Raw genomic sequence first — 25,269 nt, 5'->3', positions numbered from 1 at the left:
TCAGATGTACAGCAAAGTGATTCACTTATACATATATATATATATATATATATATACTTATAGATATATTCTTTTTCAGATTCTTTTCCCTTATAGGTTATTACAAAATATTGAGTATAGTCCCCTGTGCTATACAGTAGGTCCTTGTTGGTTATCTATTTTACATATAGTAGTGTGTATATGTTAATCCCAACCTCCTAACTTATCTCTCCCCTCATCTTTCCCCTTTGGTAACCATAAGTTTATTTTCTATGTCTGTGGAAATATCTAAATCAAAGCCAGTGTATGAAATGAAGTTAACTTATGCAATACAGCCCATTTTCCATTGTTTAGCACCCCAAAGAATTAGAGTTAGGAATATAGCATTTAGGGAACTGATGATGTGAAATTCAATGTTCTCAGCTGAGGGGGAAGAATGAGAGTGGTAATATAGGTTTGAAAAGAATGAAGCATAAAGTACCTCAATTGGGATAGGGCAGATGTTCTCAATCTGGACAATGGATCAGAATCACTTATGTATCTTTTATTTTCTTATGTACCTTTTTACAACTAAAGATACCTGGTCTTCACCTCAGATACACTGGATCACAACCTTGAATGGCCCAAGCATCTACATGCTTAAAAGCCTTCCTCAACTGATAAAAGACTCTATGAAAATCCCACACAAACATCATACCTAGCATATACGAAGGGTTATAGCTTAGTTATGAGGAAACTCTTGCCATGGGGTGCAAAATACGACCTAATATTAGAACTCCACAATGTTACATATTAGACTGAATCTCAGACTGCCTGTTTATTTAATCATCATCTATCATATTTTTTCTTTTAAACAGAAATGCCAAGGGTTAGGAAGAAAAAGACATCCAGAAAGAAAAAGCAGGTTACGAGGAAAAACTGCCATAATTTCTCATTACTGTCAATAACAAAGGTAGAACACCTCATTTAAATCACAGTGACTGTCTTTGACTACAGCAATGTAAATATAAACCTATTGAGTTTATTCCTTAATAATACCAACAAATAGTCTTTTAGCCCTAACATACTCAAAAAAATATAGATGTAAAGGAAATAAAACTTTGGTTTACCTTCATCCCCACAAAGAAGAAAATGCCTTTGGGAACTAGGATAGGTGCCCCTGCCCACTCTTCATAATTCCCACCTCAAAATATCTGGAAACCAAACTCACATAACTGGCTGTTGTGCAGTCTCTTCCACATATGGAGTAAAACTGGGAAGCACAGAGGGTACAGCTGTCATAGAAGCTGCATTGCCACGAGGCTGGCGATGAAGAAGAAAACTAAAATTACCATGGTTTTACATTCTGACACAACATATGCCGACCATGCCTAATTATTCAAGAGGAATTAAGAGAGATGCTAAAAATACTCATCTACTCTAACTCTGAAGTCTTTGTTATGTCAGCAAATAAACTGGATCTAAGAGTCCTTACCCTGTATTCCAAAGGCCTGCCTGTGTTCCAAGGGCCAGCTTGCAGCTCATTCTCTTTGGCCCTGGACACAGGAGGTGCTATCCATGGCTGCCCTGTAGGCCTAGATGACTCCGCTCTAGAAGGTTCATCAGCATTTTCATCAAAAACAGTAATTCTAGAATTACTTTGCATCTGTTGAAGAACTGGATTTTGGAGTCCTCTGTTGTGCCTTGGAGCTAAGAGAAAAATATTAAAACTCCATGTAAAATCTTTAATTATCAATTTAGATGCCCAAGAAGGTATACCTAATTCTTTCCCAAATCAAGGAGATTACTTCTACTACCACACAATCATAGATTTTTTTAAATAATAATTTTAAAAACCTTAATGGATCAAATTAGTAATTTTTAAGTCCATTCTGTATGTTACTTATACCCTACCTCTTTTCCCTCACCTGTAATCTTTTATGCATAGATATCCAAGAAACAAATTCTACATCTTCCTTCAGTCATCATTCTAACATTGCCTAATTTTATCAGACTAACCTAATCTTAATCTTCATTTTTCAGTTTAAAACTTTCCCTCAATGGAAATCAGCTGAAATGTACTGAATCTAGAAAAAACAAATTAGCCCACTTATTAGTGGTATTCTCTTTAGTGGGGCTGCTTATTAGAATCAAGCTTCATCATGATCTGGATGAAATATTCTTTAAGACTATATTCCTTATACCCTAATTCTCAGATCTCCAAGGAACATTCTGAGTATTAATTTTTATTTATTTTTGGCAGCGTTGGGTCTTTGTTGCTGCACACGGACTTCTCATTGCAGTGGCTTCTCTTATTGGGGAGCACGGGCTCCAGGGCGCACAGGCTTCAATGGTTGTGGCGCACAGGCTCTAGAGCGCAGGCTCAGTAGTTGTGGTGCATGGGCTTAGCTACTCTGCGGCATGTGGGATCTTCCCAGACCAGGGCTCAAACCCATGTCCCCTGCATTGGCAGGCAGATTCTTAACCACTGTGCCACCAGAGAAGTCCCCATTCTGAGTATTAAAAGTTGATATCAGGAAAGGGATAAGAGATCTTTTAAAAATCTGGTCTACATGTCTAACTGCTATAAATTTGGTTAATAATTATTTATCTTTGTACCTTCCACTCAATTTTGCTGTAAACCTAAATTTCCCTAAAAAATAGTGAATTTTTAAAAAAGCTATTACTGATCATCTTTAGGTATACAAAGACAGCCCAATTTCTGACCCCTCAAAAGCTGAAGACCAAGTTAAAACATTCTTTGAGGATTTGGTACATGTAAGCTTTACTTTGATAATACTTGCTATATTATTGCATATATTCTTTCAACTAACAACTAAAACTGAGAAGCTCTAGATGCTCCCTGTATATTAGGTTAGGTTTTTTTCTCTCTCTCTCTTTTTCTTTTGCATTATAAGGGCCTCAGAATGGGTTTTTCTTAATTAAGAGACAAAATGCTGACATGTTTTAGTGTTACTGCACACTGTGATCTCAGTTCTCCTTAGACTTTTCTTTTTTGCCACCTAGTACTCAGAACAGAAGGACAATGTCCACATATATATTTATACATGTTCTCCTTACATAATTTGCCTACCACCTGAGACGAAGAGCTTCCCATAACAACACTTAACAAACTTACCCTTGAGAGCACCTCCTACACGGCTGATAGGAGCTCTTGCTGTCTTCTTCCCTTTGCTTTTTAGTTCAGCCAATGTGCTTCGTTGTGGTTCAGAAGATCCAAAAACTTCCTCCTCCTCTTCTTTCTCAAGTGCCAACAGAGTTTGCCGAGACACTCGAGCTTGGAATTGTCTGAAGTAAGAGAATGGACAATTAACATTTGGTGGGATGAACACTACTCACCAGATTCAAATTTCTTAATTTGTTAAATAAACAAGGGCGAAAAGTGGGATAAGGGAAGAAATATATACAAATAGCCAAAAGAAAGTGTTTAATCTCTCAGGAATAAAGAAAGCCACCTTGAAATCAGAAAAGGTTTTGGCTAGAATGATTTAGCTCCCCCTCTGTATGTCCAAACTTGACCAATTAAAAATACTCTGAAGAGCACGAGTAAGTTGATCTCAGGATCAGATCAGGATGTCTAAGATTAAGATCATAGAATTTATTAAGATGAGACTTTCCCACCAACTTTTTAAACTCATGAAATAGTTGAAAGAGTAAATGAGCACCGATATACCCTTTACCTAGATTCACTAATTGTTAACATCTTGCCACGTCTATTTTTATCGCTGCATGTCTTTCTCTCTCTACATAGAATCCCCACCCTACCCCCTACCCCACCATTTTTCCTGCATCAGATGAAATGAAGTTGCATCCAACAGGACATTTTACTTTAGTAAAGCTGGCAGAAGTTTGAAGTCTAAACTTCCTGTGCTGCTGCCCAAGTTTCAAGCATTATCAAAAGGGTGAAAAAACTGAATAAACTGCGAACGCTGGCCAAGATGGAACAAGCTCATGATAGCTTCTCTCTCTCTCACTGATTAGAATTAAAAACGTTAGACAAAATACAAAAAAGCAACTGAGATCTCTGAAATGTAAACAAAAGCAAGTGGACTGTGGAGAGGAGTCAAACTTGAAGAAACAACCCACACAGGGCTGCTTCCTGGTTTCTTTTTTTTTTCCCCTTCATCTCTTTTCCTCACTTTGAATTGTTACACTGGTGGTGTGGGAAGCTAAAACTCCTAGAGAAACCTCATCTTTCTGGCCAGAGGACTCGGAAAACAGGACTCTGAGGGCCAATGAGTATGGGAGAAACATTGGAGAGGATGAGCTGAAGAAAGGGATCTCCTAATTCTATACATAAATTGGCACAAGCTCTGGACTCACCCCTGAGCTATGCATACACAGGGCAGACCCAAAGCAGCAGAGAAAAGGCTTTGAGAATTGAACTATAGTATAAACCACTGCCCAAGTCCTAGACTAACCCCAGAGCAACAGACACATGGGATAGACCCAAAGGTCTTTGGAAAATTGAACTGACACTGGAACCAATACCCACATAAGATGAAAAAGAAATTATGATATCTGAAGGTTAGTTACCTAGTAAGACAAAAACATCAACATTCTCCAGAGAACATCAACCAACAGGACCTAGAGTCGAATAATTCAGGATAAATGTCCAGGATATCATCCAAAATTAAGTCACACACGAAGAACTGGGAAAATGTGACCGATTCTCAAAGGAAAAAAAAAATCAACAGATACAAACATCAAATGACCCAGGTGTTAGAGTTTTCAGACAGAGATTTTAAAGCAGCTATTATAATGATGCTCCATAAGATAAAGGTAAAAACATTTGAAATGAGTGGAAAGATAGTTCTCAGCAGACACACAGAAAGTATGAAAAAGAATCAAATGGAAATTTTAGACCTGAAAAACACAGTATCCGAAATAAAAAATTTACTGTATATACTCATTATCAGAATGGAGAAGACTGAGAAAAGAGTAAATGAACCTGAAAACAAATAAATAAAAATTGGCCACCCTAAAGAACAGAAAGAATAAAGGTTAAATTTTTTTTTTAATGAACAGAGCTTCAGGGACCTGTGGGACAATATCAGAAAGTCTAACATATGCATAACTGAAGTCCCAGAAGAAAAGGTATAGACACGTTTTCCTTTTGTTTTTTTTTGTGGTACGCGCGCCTCTCACTGTTGTGACCTCTCCCATTGCGGAGCACAGGCTATGGACGCGCAGGCTCAGCGGCCATGGCTCACGGGCCCAGCCGCTCCGCGGCATGTGGGATCCTCCCGGACCAGGGCACAAACCTGTGTCCCCTGCATCGGCAGGCGGACTCTCAACCACTGCGCCACCAGGGAAGCCCTAGACACATATTTTTAAAATAATGGCTGAAAACTTTTCAAATTTTGTGAAAGGCATGCATTTACAAATTCAAAAAGTGCAGTAATCCCCAAATGGATTAAACATAAAGGTAATCACACCTAGACACATCATGATCAAACTGCTGAAAAGCAATGTTGAAGAAAGAAACCTTAAATATACCCAGAGAAAATCAACACACTACAAAAAATGGGGAAGAACCATTCAAATGACTACAGGTTTCCCATCAGAAGTCATGGAGTCCAGAAGACAGAAACATGTTAAAAGAACTGTTACCCAGAATTCTATATCCAGTGAAAATATCCTTCAGGAATGAAGATGAATAAAGACATTCTCAGATGAAAACAAAACTAAGATAATTTTTAGGCAAAAGACTCATTCTAAATGAATGGCTAAAAAAACCCCTCACTGGGCTGAAAGGAAATGATACCAGAGGAGAACCTGGAATTTCAGGAATAAAGAAAGAACAAAAATGGTAAATATAAAAGATTATTTTTCTCCTAAGTTCTTTAAAATATGTATGGCTGATGAAAGCAAAAATTATAACATTGTCTGATGGGGTTTTCTTCTTTTTTTAAAAAATTTATTTATTTTATTTATTTATTTTTGGCTGTGTTGGGTCTTTGTTGCTGCGCATGGGCTTTCTCTACTTGCAGTGAGCGGGGACTACTCTTCCTTGCGGTGTGCAGGCTTCTCATTGCGGTGGCTTCTCTTGCGGTGGAGCACAGGCTCTAGGTGCGCGGGCTTCAGCAGCTGTGGCACGTGGGCTCAGTAGTTGCGGCTCACGGGCTCTAGAGTGCAGGCTCTACAGAGCAGGCTCAGCAGCTGTGGCTCACAGGCTTAGCTGCTCCGGGGCATGTGGGACCTTCGTGGACCAGGGATCGAACCCATGTCCCCTGCATTGGCAGGCAGATTCTTAACCACTGCGCCACCATGGAAGTCCCAGATGGGGTTTTTAATGTATGTAAATATAATACATACAACCAGTACATCAAAAAAGTCGGGAAGATAAAGAACCCATATGGTTATAAAGCTTTTATATTTTACTTGAAGTGGTAAAATATTAACTCTAAGGAGACTGTGAAAGGTTAGATATATGTATAATATACCCTAGAGCAACCACTAAAAAAGTAACAGACAAAAAGCCAATAAAATAAATTTAAATGAAATTAAAAAAAAATTCAAATAATCCAAAAGAAGACAGGAGGAAAGGGGCAACAGACGAACAAAAGACAGAGAACAAACTGAAAACAAATAATAACAGATCTAAATCCCCCAAAATTGATAATTCCATTAAAATGTTCTAAGTATACCACATAAAAGATACTGCAAGAACTGAGAAAAACACAACACCCAACTCTTTAGCGTGTAAGAACCACTTTAAATATAAAGACATCGACAGGTTAAAAGCAAAAGGAGCAACCTGATTAAAAAATGGGCAGAAGACCTTAAAAGGCTTTTTTCCAAAGAGGAAACGCAGATGGCCAGAAGGCACATGAAAAGATGCTTAACATCACTAATCATCAGGGAAATGAAAATCAAAACCACAATGAGGTATCACCTCACACCTGTCAGAATGGCTATCATCAAAAAGAACACAAATCACAAATGTTGGCAAGGATGTGGAGAAAAGGGAACCCTTGTACACTGTTGTAGGAATGTAAATTGCTGCGGCCATTATGGAAAAGAGCTCCATGGAGGTTTCTCAAAAAACTAAAAACAGAACTACCATATGACCCAGCAATTCCAATCCTGGGTATATATCCAAAAAAAACCAAAAACACTAATTTGCAAAGATAAATGCACTCCAGCGTTCAGAATAGTGTTATTTTCAATTGCCAAGATACGGAAGCAACCTAAGTGTCCACCAACAGATGAATGGATAAACAAGATGTGGTATACATATACAGTGGAATACTACTCAGTCATAAAAAAGAATGAAATCTTGTCATTTGCAACAACATGGATGAACTTGGAGGGGATTATGCAAAGTGAAATAAGTCAGAGGCAGAGACAAATACTGTATGATATCACTTATATGTGGCATCTAAGAAATACAACAAACTAGTGAATAAAATAAAAAAGAAACAGACTCAAAGATATAGAGAACTAGTGGTTACCAGTGGGGAGAGGGAAGGGGGAGGGGCAACATAGGGGTAGGGAATTGGAAGGTACAAACTATTAGGTATAAAATAACCTACAAGGACATATTATACAACACAGGGAATACAGCCAATATTTTATAATAACTATAAATGGAGTATAACCTTTAAAAATTGTGGATCACTATATTGTACGCCTGTAACTTTTACAATACTGTACATCAACTATACTTCAACAAAAAAAAGAACTCCCTTTGTTAAAAAGAAAAAAGTAAAAGGGAATCCACACAAAAACCTGTAATGTGAATGTTTACAGCAGCATTATTTCATAATTGCCAAAAAATAAAAACCTAAATGCCCAATAACTGAAGAATGGATCAACAAAATGTGGTATGTCCATAGAATGACATATTATTCAACAATAAAAAGGAATGAAATACTGATATATGCCACACTATGTTCATCTATGATGAACCCTGAAAACATGCTAAGTGAAAGAAGCCAGTCACAAAAGACCACATAATGTAGGATTCCATTTACATGCAATGTCCAGAAGAGGCAAATGCAGAGAGAGAAAGCAGATTAGTGGTTGCCTGGAACTGGGGTGAGTGGGAATGGGGAGTGACTGCTAATAAGTATGGAATTCATTTTGGGGTGTTAAAAATGTTGTAAAATTAGATTGTGGCAATGGCTGCACAACTCTAAAACTGTTAAAAAAAAAAAAAAGTAAAGAAAGGAAAAACATGTACCGTGCAAACTAAAGAAAGTTGGACTGCCTATATCAATATCAGATTAAGCTGACTTCAGAACGAGTATGATCAGGGATAAAGATGAACATTATATAATGATAAAGGGATCAATTCTAAATGTGTATAAACCTAACAACAGAACTTCAAAATATATGTAGCAAGACTGATATGAGCTCAAAGAAGAAACATAAATTCACAATAAAAGAGGGAATTCCCTGGTAGTCCAGTGGTTAGGATTCTGCACTCTCATTGGTGAGGGCCCAGGTTCAATCCCTGGTCGGAGAACTAAGATCTCACAAGCCACGCGGCAAGAAAAACGAACAAACAACCAAACAAACAAAACACAATAAAAGAAACTTCGAAATTCCTCTCTCAGTAACTGATAGAGCAAGTAGACAGAAAATCAGCAAGGATACAGAAGACTAGAACAGATTACCAATCAACTTAACCTAAATGACATTTACAGAACATTTTACTCCAAAACAGCAGAAAAGACATATTTTTCAGGTATACACAAAACATTCACCATGATAGACCATATTCTGGGCCATAAAATGAACCTTAATAAATTCAAAAGAATTGAAATCATACAAATTATGTTCTCTGATCATAATGGAATTAAACTAGAAATCAGTTAACAGGGAGATATCTGAAAAATCTCCGAACATGTCCTAATTAAACAATACACTTCTATATAACCCATGGATCAAAAGGAAGACATAAAGAAAATTAAAAAATATTTTGAACTGAATGAAAATGAAAATATAATATTATATCAAAATTTGTGGGATACGGCTAAAGCAGTGCTTAGACAGACATTTTTTATATTAGAAAAGAAAATTCTAGAAATCAGTGCTCTAAGTGTCACCTTAAATTAGAAAAAGAAGGGCAAGTTAAACCCAAAGCAAGCACAGAGAAGGAAATAATAAAGAGCAGAATTTAATAAAATTAAGAGCAGAATATCAATTAAGAGAAAAATCAATGGAACCAAAAGCTGATTCCCTAAAAAGATCAAGAGAAATCAATAAACTTCTACCCAGACTGACAGGAAAAAGAGAAGACCAATATCAGGACTATCAATATGAAAAACAAAAGAAGGGTTACTACATAACCTACAGACATTAAAAGGATAATAAAGGAATACTATGAACAATTCTATGTCCATAAACTCATCACTTGGATGAAATGGACCAATTCCTTGAAAGACAAAAACTACCAAAGCCCACTAAGAGAAATCAAAGATCTAAATAAATGGAGAAATATACCTTGTTCATGCACAATATTCATCAAAATCCCAGGAAGCTGATTCTAGAATTTATACACAGAGTCAAAGGAACTAGAAGACTTAAAAAGAACAGTTAGAAGACTCATATTACCTGATTTCCAGACTTACTATAAAACTTCAGCAATCTAGATAGTGTGATATATACCAATGATAGACACAGAGATCAACAGAACAAAACAGAGTAACAGAGATAAACCTATACAAATATGATCACTTGCTTTTTGACAAAGATGCAAGTAATTCAATGGAGAAAGTCTTTTCAACAAGTGGCACAGGAATAAATGGAGGCTCATATGCAAAATAAAAAAAAAACAGCCTTGATACCTTCTACAAAAATTAACTCAAAATGGATCACAGATTTAAATGTAAAAAGTAAACTATAAAACTTTAGGATAAAAACATAGGCGTGACCTCTGTGACCTTCAGCTAGATGGAATTCTTAGATATACCAAAAGCACGATCCATACAAGAAATAATTGTAAGTTAAACTTCTTCAAAATTAAAAACTTTGGTCTATAAAAAACACTCCCAGACTTAAGCTAGGAGAAAAGACTTACAAATCACTCATCTGACAAAAGGCTTGTATTCAGCATATATAAAGAACTCTTACAACTCAAATGCATTGTGCTAAATGAAAGCAGCCAGAATCAAGACTATATACTGTATGATTCCATTTATATGACATTATGGAAAAGGCAAAACTATGGGGCTGGAGAACACATCAGTGGTTGCTAGAGATTGGGATTGTGAGTAGGTGTTGACAACAAAGGGATAACGTGAGGGAATTCTATGGAGTGATGAAATTATTCTATATCTTGATTATGGTAATGGTTACATGTCTCTACTCACTTGTGAAAATGTATAGAACTGTACACCAGAGTACATTTTACAGAATGTTAAATGGAAAATATTTAAATATGTCTTTTAAAAAACTGAATAGTAATGAAGTTAACTTGCCAATCCATAGAGAGCACTTTATTCAGATGCAAAACGACTGTTATTAGTTTTAACCAGTTAAGACAAGCTCCAGAGAAGCAGTTTACCGGTGCTGGGACTGCAGTCTTTCCAGTGGTTCAGCCTTCTGTTGAATCCCTTCCTGAAATATCACATCTGCTCTCTTAAAGTTTTCTCTAGCTTCATATTCTTCAGCCCATGAGATATAGAATTGAGCAAGTGAAATGCCAATTCCTTGGTTATGTAAATAACTGTACATATCCAAAGGTTCATTGCATAAATGCCCCTGTAACAAATGAAAAGCATTAGCAGTTAACCAATTTCTCTTCACTTACTGAGTGTCTATTATGTGCCAAACAATCACTGGAGATACTATATGTAGTTTCTGCACTGAAAAAAATATATCTATTATAATACAATGTTATAAGGAATATATTGGGAGGACCTAAAACATAGACAAAAGAGATTAATTTGTAAGAAAAAGAGATAGGGAGGAAAGACTTTAAGAAGGTATGACATTTGAGTGTGGCACTTAAGGAAGAATAGACTTACATAAGGTAGACAATGGAAAACGAAGGGCATTCTAGGCAGAGAAAATAGCATAAGCAAAGACACTGAAGACTAGAAATTTGTAGGGGTGTAGGCAAGACAGGAGTTTGGGAAAAAAAGGTCTGAACAGTCTTGAAAGTCAAGCTAATCAATTTTAAATATACTTGATAGTCAATGTTATATGTGTTGGGGTAGGAGACCTATAAGCAAAGAAATGACATGGTCAAATCTGTATTTTAGAAGGGACCTTATAAGACCAGTTACAATGTAGATAATTCTAGTAGCAAGAAGGGGAGGAGAGAGGCATCACTAAAAATCCCACACCACTAACAGTTTTATGTATTTTCTTCAGTCTTTGTTTTTCCCTTAGGGAAAAAAAGGAACATGTATCACTTTACCCAGGATAAAAGGATTTTTGTCATTTTACAGTTTTAATCATAATTAAATGTTTTTATTCCATTTGATAGTGCATCATTCATTTTTCCATGCGGCTATTTACTCTTCATTATTATTTTTAAATGGGTGAAAAATGTTCCATGTAGTAGATCTCCCATCATTTAATTATTCTCCTATTTTTTTGATAAACCACTTCTAATTTTGCCTAATATAAATAATTGTATAATAAATATCCTTAAGCATACTGCCTTTCACAATTTACATTATTCCCTTAAATTCCTATAAGTAGAACTATGTTAAAAAGTAAATTGCTTTCTAAGACGGTTTTACAAATTTAAAATGTTAGCAGTTATTCCCAAATGTAATTTCACAGATAATACTTATTTTTAAAAGTTTCTCCTTTCATATAGAAAGTAGCATTTTAGTGTTCTAGTTAGGAGTTCTTTTACTACTGCGGAGGATAACATTTTCTCCTGTTCATTTACCATCTGTCTTCCTCAAAAAAGTAAACTCCACGAAGGCAGAAAACATTGCTATCTACTATATTCAGGTCCCTACCCAGGGTCTGGTAGAAAAAGCCTGAAAAAATGAAATGCTCCATTTATATCTTTGACAAAAACAATTAGTATTTTATACTTTAATTTTGCAGTAATTTAGTAAATGCAGTTTTTCTGCTTATCCGAATTAGAGATGTTTTCCCATATGTGATGGTGTTTCAAGCAAAGTTATAATTCTCAATGCGTTATCAGTATAAGATCCAGTCCTCGATATCTATTACTACATAAATAAAGCTTAAAATCGACTGCACTTCGTTAACGGCTTTCTGAATAGCTGTGGTACAGCATGGGATAGCCAATACATATCAGGTTATTCCAGACTGCTGAATGAGATCACTTAAGAAATAACATAAATATCAATAAAAGGATAAGATGGTGAGATTAATAGATTCAAAAGTTAAACATACCTTTTTGGTAACCTTAAAAAGCCAAATTAAAACAATTTTACACTTTTAACTAAAAATACTGGATATTTTCTAAGAACAAATATTTCCTTAGCTAGATTGTAGTTATCCTTTATAAAAATAACTGGGGCTTTCCTGGTGGCCAATGAAGGAGACACGGGTTCGAGTCCTGGTCCGGGAAGATCCCACATGCCGCAGAGCAACTAAGCCCGTGTGCCACAACTACTGAGCCTGCGTGCCACAACTACTGAAGCCCACGCACCTAGAGCCCGTGCTCCACAGCAAGAGAAGCCATCACAATGAGAAGCCAGAGCGCTGCAACGAAGAGTAGCCCTCGCTGGCCGCAAGTAGAGAAAGCCGGCGTGCAGCAACGAAGACCCAACACAGCCAAAAATAAAAATAAATAAAATAAAATAAATTTAAAAAAAAACAAAAAAAACCTCTGACTGCAGAAATCTTTCTGCAAATCAAAAGAGTAGTGTGAGAAACCCACCTTTACTCCTCTTGACTAAGAAAGACAGCAAAATAGTTTCATATGGACCTTATTTTCCAGGTGCAAAGTTTAAATTACTGCTGATCACTCTAGAGCTGATAATTTGAATTTGACAGTTATCTAGACCAGTCCTTCTCAGATTACCTGTGGTGAAGGAGACAGGTGTGTGTGTGTGTGTGTGTGTGTGTGTTTAAAAGTTTCCATTCCATTGCTGATTTTTTTTTCCATTGCATTCATCTATTGGTGTATCATAAATTACCACAAATTTAGTAGCATAAAACAATTCAAGTTTACTGTCTTACAGTTTTTTGAGTCAGGATCAGTTGGGTTCCCCGTTCAAGGTTTCACCACATTGAAATCAAGGTACTGACTGATATTTTTTAAAAATACAATAAAAAGAGAAGTTACCAGAAAAATGAGGATGTGCTTAGATGTTGTGCCAATGCTAAACTGTTAACAAAATTTCTAAATGCTTACTCTCAATTTTTGTACTTATCTTGAACAGTCTACAGACCATTCTTTCAGGAGTACTGGTTTAGACTATGTCTTTTACTCTACGATAATCACTGCTTTTCAGTCCAAGCACCAGGTTAACACAAGTGAACAGAGAAATTATTCCAATTGTTACTTTTAATAGCTCCAACTAAATATAGTCACAGAAACCTGGGATTAAAAGTCACTTTAGAGGTTTATTTAGTTCAACCTTCTAATAAATCACACATAAGAATATTATATAGAATAGAATGAAGAACAAAATCCATTAGTATACCACCAGAAACCACAGTCTCCATACTAACAAATCTGTTTAGAATTCTTTGTGTGCCATCCTTTGTTATAAATTCCAACTACTATCCCTAAGGTAATTTCACCAACTTGTATAAGGATGCCAAGATATGTCAAATGTCCTGCAGAAATCAAGATAATGATATCTTCAGGATTCACCTAACTTCCTGTATTAGTAACTATTTGAAGTTTAAGTTAAGTCCTCCCCAAGAGATATATTTTAGCCAGAAATCTTATTAATTTCCAGTGTTAGTATTTTATCATATTACAATGGTTGTAAATATTCTGTTATTTAGAATTATCTAATTACTTATTTTTAATAAATTTTTAAAAATGTATTTTTAATTTTTAAATATATTTTACTTAAAATTTTTAGTAAAAATTATTAGATATCCAATATCTAATTCTATCATCTAAAATTCTATTCTAAATATTTATCACTTGCTTTTTTTCTAATCTCTTTTAGGATAAAAGCAATGAAATTAATGTCTAAGAAACCCTGGCCATAATTTTTACAAAGACATTTTCATAAAAAAATCCTCAAGAGTGTTCTTAAAAGAACTACATGTCAAGTAAGATAGTACAAAGTGGTCAGGTCAATATTTTTAATTGTAGCAACATACTAGGTGAAAGAAACCCAAAGACATGAAAAATAAACATCACTTTTTTTTTATGGTGAAGATTCAAAAGCTGGGAGAAAGGGATACCAGAATCACCTACAAAAGCTTTTCCCCAAACAATTGTACTACTGCCATGTGTTGGCTCCTACACATCCTCCCCCAGTACAGTTGCATGGCCCAATGATGTTTAAAATCAATAAATAACCCACTCCTACAGAGAAATAAGACAGGCCTTATGATCACTTTTAAAGGGATAAAAAAACCTTATAGTAAAATCCACTTCTAAAGTAGAAACAATTTAACAAATATTGAATATTTATTAAATGTTTAGTATCTACTGAACAGCTCAGTTTTTTGGTGTACAAGATACCTCTAGAGAAAATCTCTTGGTTTAATATTTTAAACTCAGATGGCACTTGAGAAAGACTTACCAGCTTAAGCCAGAGACTAAGAAATCGAGGATCATTATAATATCGTTTTTCTCCTTGTAGTGCTTCTACAGCTCTTTCTAATAATGTTGACATATTACTCTCCTTCCCGCCCTGAGGATAGTTCTGCTCTGTCCAGTTAATATACCTGAATGAGAAGAGAGGAAAAGAATATTTTTCAAGTTTAACATTATCTTGCTCCAAGACCCATTCTGGACTTTTTAAAGCAGAAATATCTAATATACTGATATATTTACCAGTATATTTAGAGGTCCTCAATGACATGCCCTAAGCCTGTATACCTCAAACTTTTCCAAATATTGCTAACATATACCTGTGGGAAATAATGGGGATGGTGATAGACAGGTATAGCTCACAGTCACACCTCAGGAAGATACACTATGATTATTTTGCTTATCTGTGTCTGCAAAACATCCAGTTTGAGATGCATGGCCATAAGGACTCACCTGTTAAGTTTCTATGGTCCTTGTTAAATAAAAAGACTCACCTATCCCAAACATCCAGAGGGTCATTTCCAGCATAAAATCGAATTTCAGATTCAAATTCCCTGAAATTTAAACAGAAAATGTGAGCATAAGCAATAGTGATAAAAGCCAAATGAACAAGTATCACCTTCATTTTTATTCATTATTAAGTGTTTAATATCAACCTATATAACTGCACTGGAGTTTGAGGGCTTATTAAACAGAAAGAAAAAGAATAGAAACAATCAGGATTCTGCCTGATAATATAACAGAAGAAATAAAATATACAGAAATTAGAGAAATTCCAAGACAACATATAGAAAAGAAGTATTACACAGCAGTTTAAATCTCTGGAACAAGACTCCCTAGGTTCCAATGCAGCTCCAGTAATCACTAGCTGAGTAACATTAGAAAAGCTATTTAAACTGTTTTCAGTTTCCTCATCTATAAAATGGGGATAATAATACTATCTATCTTATTAGGTTGACTAGTCTTAAGTGTAGTGTTTAGACATAGTAAGTACTCAATAAATGACAGCTATTATTTTATATGTATCTGATAGCACTGAAAAAAAACTAAACACACACACATACAGATATATATAGAAATAAGAATCTTAAAGAAAAATTCCATGGGTAACATTAGTCAGAGAAGAATTAAACCACATATAAATTGGAGGAATGCTTCAGAGAAAGTGTGAAATATGACTTTGTAAAGAGCTGGGAAAGCAGAGGGCTAAGACTAAGTTAAGACTGACCAGTTAGAATAGAGGGGAAGTATTGGGTAATAAACCACAATTTAGATAAATGCTTAATCAATAAAAACTGTATAAGGGGCTTCCCTGGTGGCACAGTGGTTGAGGGTCTGCCTGCCGATGCAGGGGACTCGGGTTCGTGCCCCGGTCCGGGAGGATCCCACATGCTGCGGAGCGGTTGGGCCCGCAAGCGATGGCCGCTGAGCCTGCGCGTCCGGGGCAAAAAAAAAAAAAAAAAGAAAAAAAAAAACTGTATAACGGGTTATGTTTGACATAAAGAATAGTCCCTGACACAAAGGAATTTATGCCCTAATAAGAAAGACAATACATAAATGAAAAATTAATAATACAGAGCAGTATATTACAATTGCCAAGAATGGATAGTAAAGGCTTTATGAAGTCAAAAGGAGGTATCATAGAAGCAATCTTAGAAGGTGGGACTCTGAAGGAACCACAAGATTTGAAAGAAAAAGGGAATTTTCCAAGAGAGAGGGAAATCAGTATTGAATAAAATTGTCAAAAGGGGACAGTTAACCCAGAGGGAATTAAGCTATAACATAAAGTCAGTATTGGGAATAAATGGAGGTATCTGGAGAGGTAAGAAGGGAATGCTTTAAATGTAAATTTAAAGAGTTTGGATTCTACCTGTTCAAGCCACTAGTGGTTCTTCAATTGGAGAGTATCTTGAATATGGTAAGTAAAGATTTCAAAAAGACTAATCAGGTAACACTGAGACAGGCTGGGACCTGGGACCCTTTGCCGCAGTGCTGGCACCTGGACAAAAGTCTCCTTGTGCAACAGAATACAAAGAAACTATAAGGGACTAAAAATAACTGTGTACATTTGCAGTTGGGGCAAATTATGAACAATAAGATCCAAAAAGACCCAAAACCCACCACTTCTGAGGTTTCAGGAACAAAAGCAGAGTACTGCTAATGATCCCTGCACACAGCACCACCAAGGGGGTGGGCAGATCACCCAAGTCACCCCTCTGGCCCAACCCTTGGACCCACTCCTATCCTCACCCCATTTAAGAAACCAGCTCGCCCCAGCTCAGGGGAACCTGTTATTTGCTCCCTGCAGCACGAGTCCCAATAAAGCCTTGCCTGAATTTCTGGTCTGGCCCCTTATCAATTTCTATTGATTAAAGAGTCCAAGAACCCTGGGTGGTAACAACACTATAAGAAAAGGAAAAATTAGAAAAGTGTACACAATTATGTAGCTAAGGTGACACAATTATGTACACTACTGATAAAAATCAGCAATCTTGGGCTTCCCTGGTGGCGCAGAGGTTGAGAGTCCGCCTGCCAATGCAGGGGACGCGGGTTCGTGCACCAGTCCGGGAAGATCCCACATGCCGCGGAGCGGCTGGGCCCGTGAGCCATGGCCGCTGAGCCTGCGGGTCCGGAGCCTGTGCTCCACAGCAGGAGACGCCACAGCAGTGAGAGGCCCGCGTACCACCAAAAAAAAAAAAAAAAAAAATCAGCAATCTTCCAAATTTATCTATGGATTCAATGCAGTCTAATCCAAATCCCAGCAGTCTCTTTTCTAAAAACTGACAAGATGATTTTAAAATTTGGGAAGGCAAAGGACCAAGAATAGCCAAAACAATTTTGAAAAAGAACAACAAGAGTTGGAGAACTCACGCTACCTGATTCTAGTCTTTACTATATAAAGCTAATCAAGACAATATATAATTGGTGAAAAGAAAGACAATTAGATCAACGGAACAGAATAGAGAGCTCAGAAATGATCCACACATATACAGTCAAATGATTTTTGACAAGAGCCCCAAAGCAATTCATTGGGGAAAGAAAAAAATAATCTCTTCAACAAATGGAGGCAGAACAACTAGATATTCACGTGGGGGTGTGGGTGGGGGTGGATGCAGAAGACCTTTTATTCCAACCTCACACCATACTCAAGGATAAATTTAAACATAAAAGCTAAAACAATAAAGTTAGAAGAAATCACAGGAGAATATCTTTGCACCTTTGGGGCAGGAAAAGATTTCCTAGAGAAGATACAAAACGCACTAAAAGAAAGAACTAATTAATTAAACTTCATCAAAATTAAAAACTTCTGGACTTCCCTGGTGGCACAGTGGTTAAGAATCCACCTGCCAATGCAGGGGACACGAGTACGAGCTCTGCTCTGGGAAGATTCCACTTGCTGCGGAGCAACAAAGCCCCTGCGCCACAACTACTGAGCCTGTGCTCTAGAGCTCGCGAGCCACAACTACTGAGCCCGCGCGCCTAGAGCCCGTGCTCCGCAACAAGAGAGGCCACTGCAATGAGAAGCCCACGCATCTCAACGAAGAGTAGTCCCCGCTCTCCGCAACTAGAGAAAGTCTGCGTGCAGCAACAAAGACCAAATGCAGCCCAAAAAAAAAAAAAATTAAAAACTTCTGCTTGTCATATGTTACTGACACAAAAACAGAAATATAGATCAATGGAACAGGATAGAAAGCCCAGAGATAAACCCACGCACCTATGTTCAACTAATCTATGACAAAGGAAGCACAATGGGGAAAAGAATATACAATGGGGAAAAGACAGTCTCTTCAATAAGTGGTGCTGGGAAAAGTGGACAGCTACAGGTAAAAGAATGAAATTACAATACTCCCTAACACCATACACAAAAATAAACTCAAAATGGATTAGAGACCTAAATGTAAGACTGGACACTATAAAACTCTTAGAGGAAAACATAGGAAGAACACTCTTTTGACATAAATCACAGCAAGATCTTTTTTGATCCACCTCCTAGAGTAATGGAAATAAAAACAAAAATAAACAAATGGGACCTAATGAAACTTAAAAGCTTTTGCAAAGCAAAGGAAACTACAAACAAGATGAAAAGACAACCCTCAGAATGGGAAAAAATATTTGCAAACGAATCAACGGACAAAGGATTAATCCCCAAAATATATAAACAGCTCATGCCGCTCAATATTAAAAAAACAAACAACCCAATCCAAAACTGGGCAGAAGACCTAAATAGACATTTCTCCAAAGAAGATATACAGATGGCCAAGAAGCACATGAAAAGCTGCTCAACATCACTAATTATTAGAGAAATGCAGATCAAAACTACAATGAGGTATCACCTCACACCAGTCAGAATGGGCATCATCAGAAAATCTACAAACAGTAAATGCTAGAGAGGGTGTGGAGAAAAGGGAACCCTCCTGCACTGTTGGTAGGAATGTAAATTGATCCAGCCACTATGGAGAACAGTATGAAGGTTCCTTAAAAAACTAAAAATAGAACTACCATATGACCCAGCAATCCCACTACTGGGCATATACCCAGAGAAAACCATAATTCAAAAAGACACATGCACCACAATGTTCATTGCAGCACTATTTACAATAGTCAGGTCATGATAGCAACCTAAATGCCCATCAACAGACGAATGGATAAAGAAGATGTGGTACATATATACAATGGAATATTACTCAGCCAGAAAAAGGAACAAAATTGGGTCATTTGTAGAGGCGTGGATGGATCTAGACACTGTCATACAGAGTGAAGTAAGTCAGAAAGAGAAAAACAAATATCGTATATTAACACATATATGTGGAACCTAGTAAAATGGTACAGATGAATCGGTTTGCAAGGCAGAAATAGAGACACAGGTGTAGAGAACAAACGTATGGACACCAAAGGGGAAAGTGGTGGTGGGGATGGTGGGATGAGATTGGGATGGACATATATACACTAATATGTATGAAATGGATAACTAATAAGAACCTGCTGTATAAATAAAATTCAAAAATAAAACAAAAACAAAAAACTTTTGCTTGTCAAAAAATACCACCAAGAAAATAAGATAGCCATGGACTGGGAGAAAATATTTGTAACACATATATTAGATAAGGGATTTGTATACAGACTATATAAAGAACTCCTGCAATCCAATTTTAAAACTAGGCCAAATATCTAAACAAATGCACCACAAAAGAAGATATATAAAAGGCCAACAAGCAAGTGAAAAAGTGCTCACCATCATTAGTCACCTGGGAGATAGGAAGCAAAACCATAATGAGATACTATTATACACCCACCAGAATGGTTAAAATGAAAATAAATCACCCCATCAAATATGGGAGTGGATTTGGAGCAAATAAATTCTCATACATGGCTGATAGGAGTGTAAAATGTTACAACCTTCTTGGAAAACCAGCAGTGTCTTAAAAAATTAAACATACATTTATTCTATGACCTAGCAATTCTATTCTGAGAGAAATGAAAATCTATGTCCACAGAAAGCCTTATGCAAGAATGCCCATAGCAGCTTTATTCATAAAGCACATAATTGGAAAGAATCTACTTGTCCATCAACTGAATGGATAAACAAATGGAATACTACTCAGTAATAAAAAGGAAAAATCTACTGATACATGCAACATGAAAAAGGCTAAAAAACATACTGAAAGAACTGTAGGATTCCATTTATATAAAATTCTAGAATAAACAAAATAACCTATGGTGATAGAAATCTAATCACTGGTTGCTTCATGAGGGAGAGGAAGATTGATTGGGAAGGGGCATGAGAGAACTTTCTGAGGTAATAAAAATGTTCTGTGTCTTGAAATGTCTTAAAACTAACTAAAAATCTGAGCATTTCACTGCATGTAAATTATACTTTAAAAATAAAAATCACATGGGCTTCCCTGGTGGCGCAGTGGTTGGGAGTCCGCCTGCCGATGCAGGGGACACGGGTTCGTGCCCTGGTCCAGGAAGATCTCACATGCCGCGGAGCAGCTGCGCGCGTGAGCCATAGCCGCTGAGCCTGTGCGTCCGGAGCCTGTGCTCCACAACGGGAGAGGCCACAACAGTGAGAGGCCCACGTACCGCAAAAAATAAATAAATAAATAAAAATTTAAAACCACAAATCCTTAGTAATTGACTAAATAAAATTAGAGTGAGAGGGCAGTGAGGTAAGATCATTCAGATGAGTTTTGGTACCATTAATCAAAATGGAGTAGAAAAAGATAGGTCATTTATGAGAGAAAAGATTCAGTATTTAATATATTAGTGAAACATTTATCTAATTATATGTTATAGGTAGATAAAAAGACATTTATCGATAGAAGGCAAGTAAGAGATGTAAATAGTAGTTAAACAATCCTGGAAAATTTGAATATGGAATGAGAACGGAGGACAAAGAACAGAGACTTAGATAAAATGCAGTAGGAAGCCAACAAGAAAAAAGGAAGAGTTAGTGACGTGGAAAAACTAGCACAACGTCACAGAACCAAGAAGCTTTAAGAATAGAACACCATCTGCGAAACAAAGCCATAAAATTCAATGCTTTTAAAGATCCAAAGAGATGAACAAGGATATTCATCACATTCTATCAAAGTTATGATAATTTGGGGACTTCCCTGGCCATCCTGTGGTTAAGACTCCGCGCTTATACTGCAGGGGTTGTGGGGTGGATCCCTGGTCGGGGAACTAACATACTGCATGCCATGTGGCACGTCCAAAAAATTAATAAAATAAATAAAGTATGTATAAAAAATGATAATTTGCCTATAATATCAGAATTTTGTCACGAGACTGAAGGTAGAAACTGATACTTTACTTTTTTGAAAAAAGTATATTTATCAAAACATTTGTCAGAGGAGAGCAAGTTCCATAGGTCCATTTGAATAATGTAGTGGTATTTTTCAGCTTTTCATTATCCTGAGTTTGTTAAATTCAGTTTCTCTGAGGTTTACATTTTCTTTGGAGACCACTATTTCTTTCTGGCACATTCTCGAAAATACTTTCCTAGAAAGTTAATAATTGAGTACACATAAAAGATAGCAGATTCACTCTCCCTCAGTATTCAGAATCCAAAGAAGCAATTTCATTAACTGATTACTCTCAGAGTTCATTCTGTTTAGGGATCCAGAATGACATAATACTTTTGTGAAATACTGTAAAATGATACTTGCTTTACTTATCAGTTCCCCCTGTTTGAGAAATATTTCTATTGATACAAGAGTTTGGCTGCTCCACAATGAAATGAAATCCCATAGCTCTTGTTCTTAAGTGCACTTGAGGAGATCTTTAGATAGCTGTTGTGTGATGAGAAAGCAGGAGAGGAACAGAGTCTCATCCTACCAGCTTTTGAAGAGTAGTTTAGTACTCCTCATGCCATACTGCACGGGTCCACACCCACATTACCTACCAAACTGGGGATAAATGATGACAGGTTGAGCCCCAACCATTCTACATACCGTTTCTGTTGCTGAAGAGTAGTGTTACAGGCAGATTCTTGCTGTGCCAGTGCTCCCTGAAGTGTGGACATGATCCGCCCCTGCCTTAAAGGTTGGACATTTTCTTTACTCAGCTCCCATTCATCTCCCTCCAAGGACATGACTTCACTGCGAAGAGGGAAACAAAAGTAAATCTCATACCAACACTGAGTTATTATAACACTAGATTATTGTAAATGTTTTCAGAAAAGTGATCATGATCTGTGGGTTGAATATAGTGGGTTGGCACATTAGTAGTGTTATTATACTCCTAAGCTTCTGAGCCTTTCTGTGACCTGGTTTCCAAGTTTACGGCTGTACTATTGCCTAATGGAAGAGAGAACATGGCTAGGGTATTGTGAACAATATTATAAGAAGAAAGTTTATGGCAGGAAAAAAAAAGGGAAAAAAGTATTATAAATTTGGCAAAGTAGACAAAAAGCAGTTCGATGCCTACAACTGAATGCATCATCTAGTTTAATTTAAAATTAGCAACGTGTTTATCAGACTAACACCCCATGTTTCAACTGATGACTTAAAACTGAAGTTTATGTATACGGGTAGCCAAGAGCAGAAGCAGACAAAAATACAGTTTACTGGTCACAAATGGCTACCCCAATTCTACCAATTCTATGGGGGGAATCCCCAAAAGGTTTTTGGAGGTAATCACTACAAAGGGTATGTACTCTGAACTTCAGAGCTCTGCAATGGTCAAAGAGAAGCTTACTTCTGGCTGAGAGACACTATTTCTGGGTTTAAAACAGATAGGCACTATTCTTCAAAACAAAGTGAAAGTTATGTGAGACCTCAGTCTAGATGAGAGCTGAAAACTTCCTTCAAGAAAGTAAACTGTAAGTGATTAATAATAATTTAGGTTGTAACTACTCATATCTTTTTAACTATTTTGTGTGAATCCTGTAAATGTAAGGGCCATGTCATTTATTTTTATTTTCTCATGCTCTAATATAGGATCTAACACTAGTTAGCACTGAATAAATATTTCCTAAGTTCATCTAAATTTCTTCTCCTGCTTTTAAAATAGCAATTAAACTATTTCTTTTTTTTTTTTTTTTTTTTTTTGTGGTATGCGGGCCTCTCACTGCTGTGGCTTCTCCCGTTGCGGAGCACAGGCTCCGGATGTGCAGGCTCAGCGGCCACGGCTCACGGGCCCAGCCACTCCACAGCATGTGGGATCTTCCCGGACCGGGGCACAAACCCGTGTCCCCTGCATCGGCAGGCAGACTCTCAACCACTGCACCACCAGGGAAGCCCATTATCTCTATTAAATAGTATCCAAAACTGAGCTGGATTGCTTCCTCCATCCCTCCTCCTCCTCCTCTTGCCTCCTCAAAGACCTGGTCCTTCCCTCATCTCAAATAAACGGCAATTTCATTTTTCCAGTTGCTCAAGTCAAAATTCTTAATGCTAACCTTGACACTCCACTCACCCATCACCCACCCCGCCAGTCACTCAGCGAGTCCTGTAGGTTCTACCTTCAAAACATATCCAGAAATTAATCTCTTCTCACCATCTCCACTGTCTCCAGCCTGGCTCAGGCCACCATCTTCTCTTGCCTGGAATATTTCAATAACCTCTAAACCGGTCTCCCTGCTTCCACCCTTTTCTACCTTTAGTCTTTCCAATACTGCAGCCAAAGTGATCCCATTTAAACACATGTCAGATCATGTCTCTCCTCTGCTCAAAACCTTCCAATAACTTTCAACTACAGAGTAAAAGCCAAGTCCTTACAATGCCTGCATCCTCACCTTTTTTACTTCGCTTCCTTTTACTCTGGTTCATTCTGCTCCAGATACTGGCCCAGTGCGCCTCCCTCCCGCAACTCTCACCCACCAGCCTTTGTACTTCCCCGCCCCCGCCCCCAGATCTATGCAGGACTAGCTCTTGAGTTTCCTTCAAGTCTTGACCCAAATGACACCTTCTCAGTGAGGCCCTCTGTTCAAAACTATCGAAAATTGCACCCCCAAATGTTTTATTTATTTATTTTTTTAGTACCGACTACCATCTAACTTTTAGCTTATTTATCTTGTTTATTGTCTGTTGCCCCTACCCTCATCCCACCCCAGAACTTAAGCTTCAGGAGGATAGGAGTAAGAGCTTATATATGTATAAATAAGGAAGAGCAGCCAGCATGCAGACAAGGGCTTTTTAGATTTCTAACTGTGCTACTAGCTTAATGCTAGCACCTACCATGTGCTGAGCACTTACTTGGAGGCAGTTACTTTACAGCTACTCTGAATTCTCCCAGAACCCGGCGTGGTAGCGTTAACAGCAGCGTTTTCCATATTAAGACGTGTCCAAGGTCAAAGAGCTAGCAAATGTCTGGGCTGAGATACCAACACAGAACACACGACAAATTCCAAGCTCTTTGGACCCCTGGCGTCCCACAGCCTCCTTGGCTTTGAAGCTGGATGCAGCATGATTCTCACGCGCCCTCACCGCACTGAGGTCGGTGCTAACCCTGCTCTGCGCTTTCACCTCCACCGCTTGCGTCCGACTCCAGCAGGGAGGAGGATCCGGCCGAGCCTGCTCTTCTCCTGACCGTGCCGGTGCTCTCCTGGGCTGCTCTGAGCGAAGCCTCTGTCACCTGCCAGGCACCCTCGGAGCTCGCAGGCCCAGCTCCCGGCCGCCCTTCTCCGGTACCTACCTCGGCGCACCCCTTTCCTTCTGCATCGCCGCCATCCTGCATTCCCGGCTCAGGGCCTCGTCCTGCCGAGGGCCTTTCTTCAGGGCCGCAGACCACCTGGGCGTCCTTCTGCAACCTGCCCTTCGACGTACTGAAGCGACCGGAGGGCGCTCCCGAAAAAACGACGCACCTGACTCCCTCGCGAACCAGCCACCTCAAGCCCTCAGGTCCAGCCGCCAAGTTTCAAATTTAACGGTCCCGCGCCGACAACGTGCTACGCCCCTCCGCTCCTCCGCGCTCGCGCCTCCCACCCAAGGAATTCTGGGAGTTGTAGTTTATCCCAGGTTTAGTCCACGCTGTCGCCGTGCATAGTGGGAGTGGTAGTTTCCGGGGGACTGTGGCTGTCCAGGTGCTGCAGAGTTAGGCGGTGTAAATTCTCTCTAGGTGCTCTCTGCGTCCAGGCTCTAGAGCTAATCTTTGAGCCTAGCGAGGGACATTTT

General features: G+C 37.9%; 1 protein-coding gene across 1 annotated transcript in view; it reads right to left on the bottom strand.

Annotated features, from left to right (window-relative positions):
* BUB1B (BUB1 mitotic checkpoint serine/threonine kinase B) overlaps positions 1–24,825 on the bottom strand; it is a gene marked incomplete at both ends in the record, with an annotated part of 57,263 nt that extends 32,438 nt beyond the window's left edge. The window contains 8 exons of the mRNA XM_082649506.1: positions 1,190–1,281; positions 1,454–1,668; positions 3,098–3,267; positions 10,496–10,692; positions 14,640–14,784; positions 15,145–15,204; positions 22,108–22,254; positions 24,791–24,825. Of these exons, the coding sequence (XP_082505632.1) occupies positions 1,190–1,281; positions 1,454–1,668; positions 3,098–3,267; positions 10,496–10,692; positions 14,640–14,784; positions 15,145–15,204; positions 22,108–22,254; positions 24,791–24,825 (1,061 nt within the window). The remainder of the gene's footprint in view (positions 1–1,189; positions 1,282–1,453; positions 1,669–3,097; positions 3,268–10,495; positions 10,693–14,639; positions 14,785–15,144; positions 15,205–22,107; positions 22,255–24,790) is intronic.
* Positions 24,826–25,269: the final 444 nt, after the last annotated feature.

The sequence above is a fragment of the Grampus griseus genome (assembly GCF_964374135.1).
Source record: "Grampus griseus genome assembly, chromosome: 2".
Classification (NCBI taxonomy): Eukaryota; Metazoa; Chordata; class Mammalia; order Artiodactyla; family Delphinidae; genus Grampus; species Grampus griseus.
Note: the sequence above shows the minus strand (reverse complement) of the source record. Positions and strands in the feature narration are given on the sequence as shown.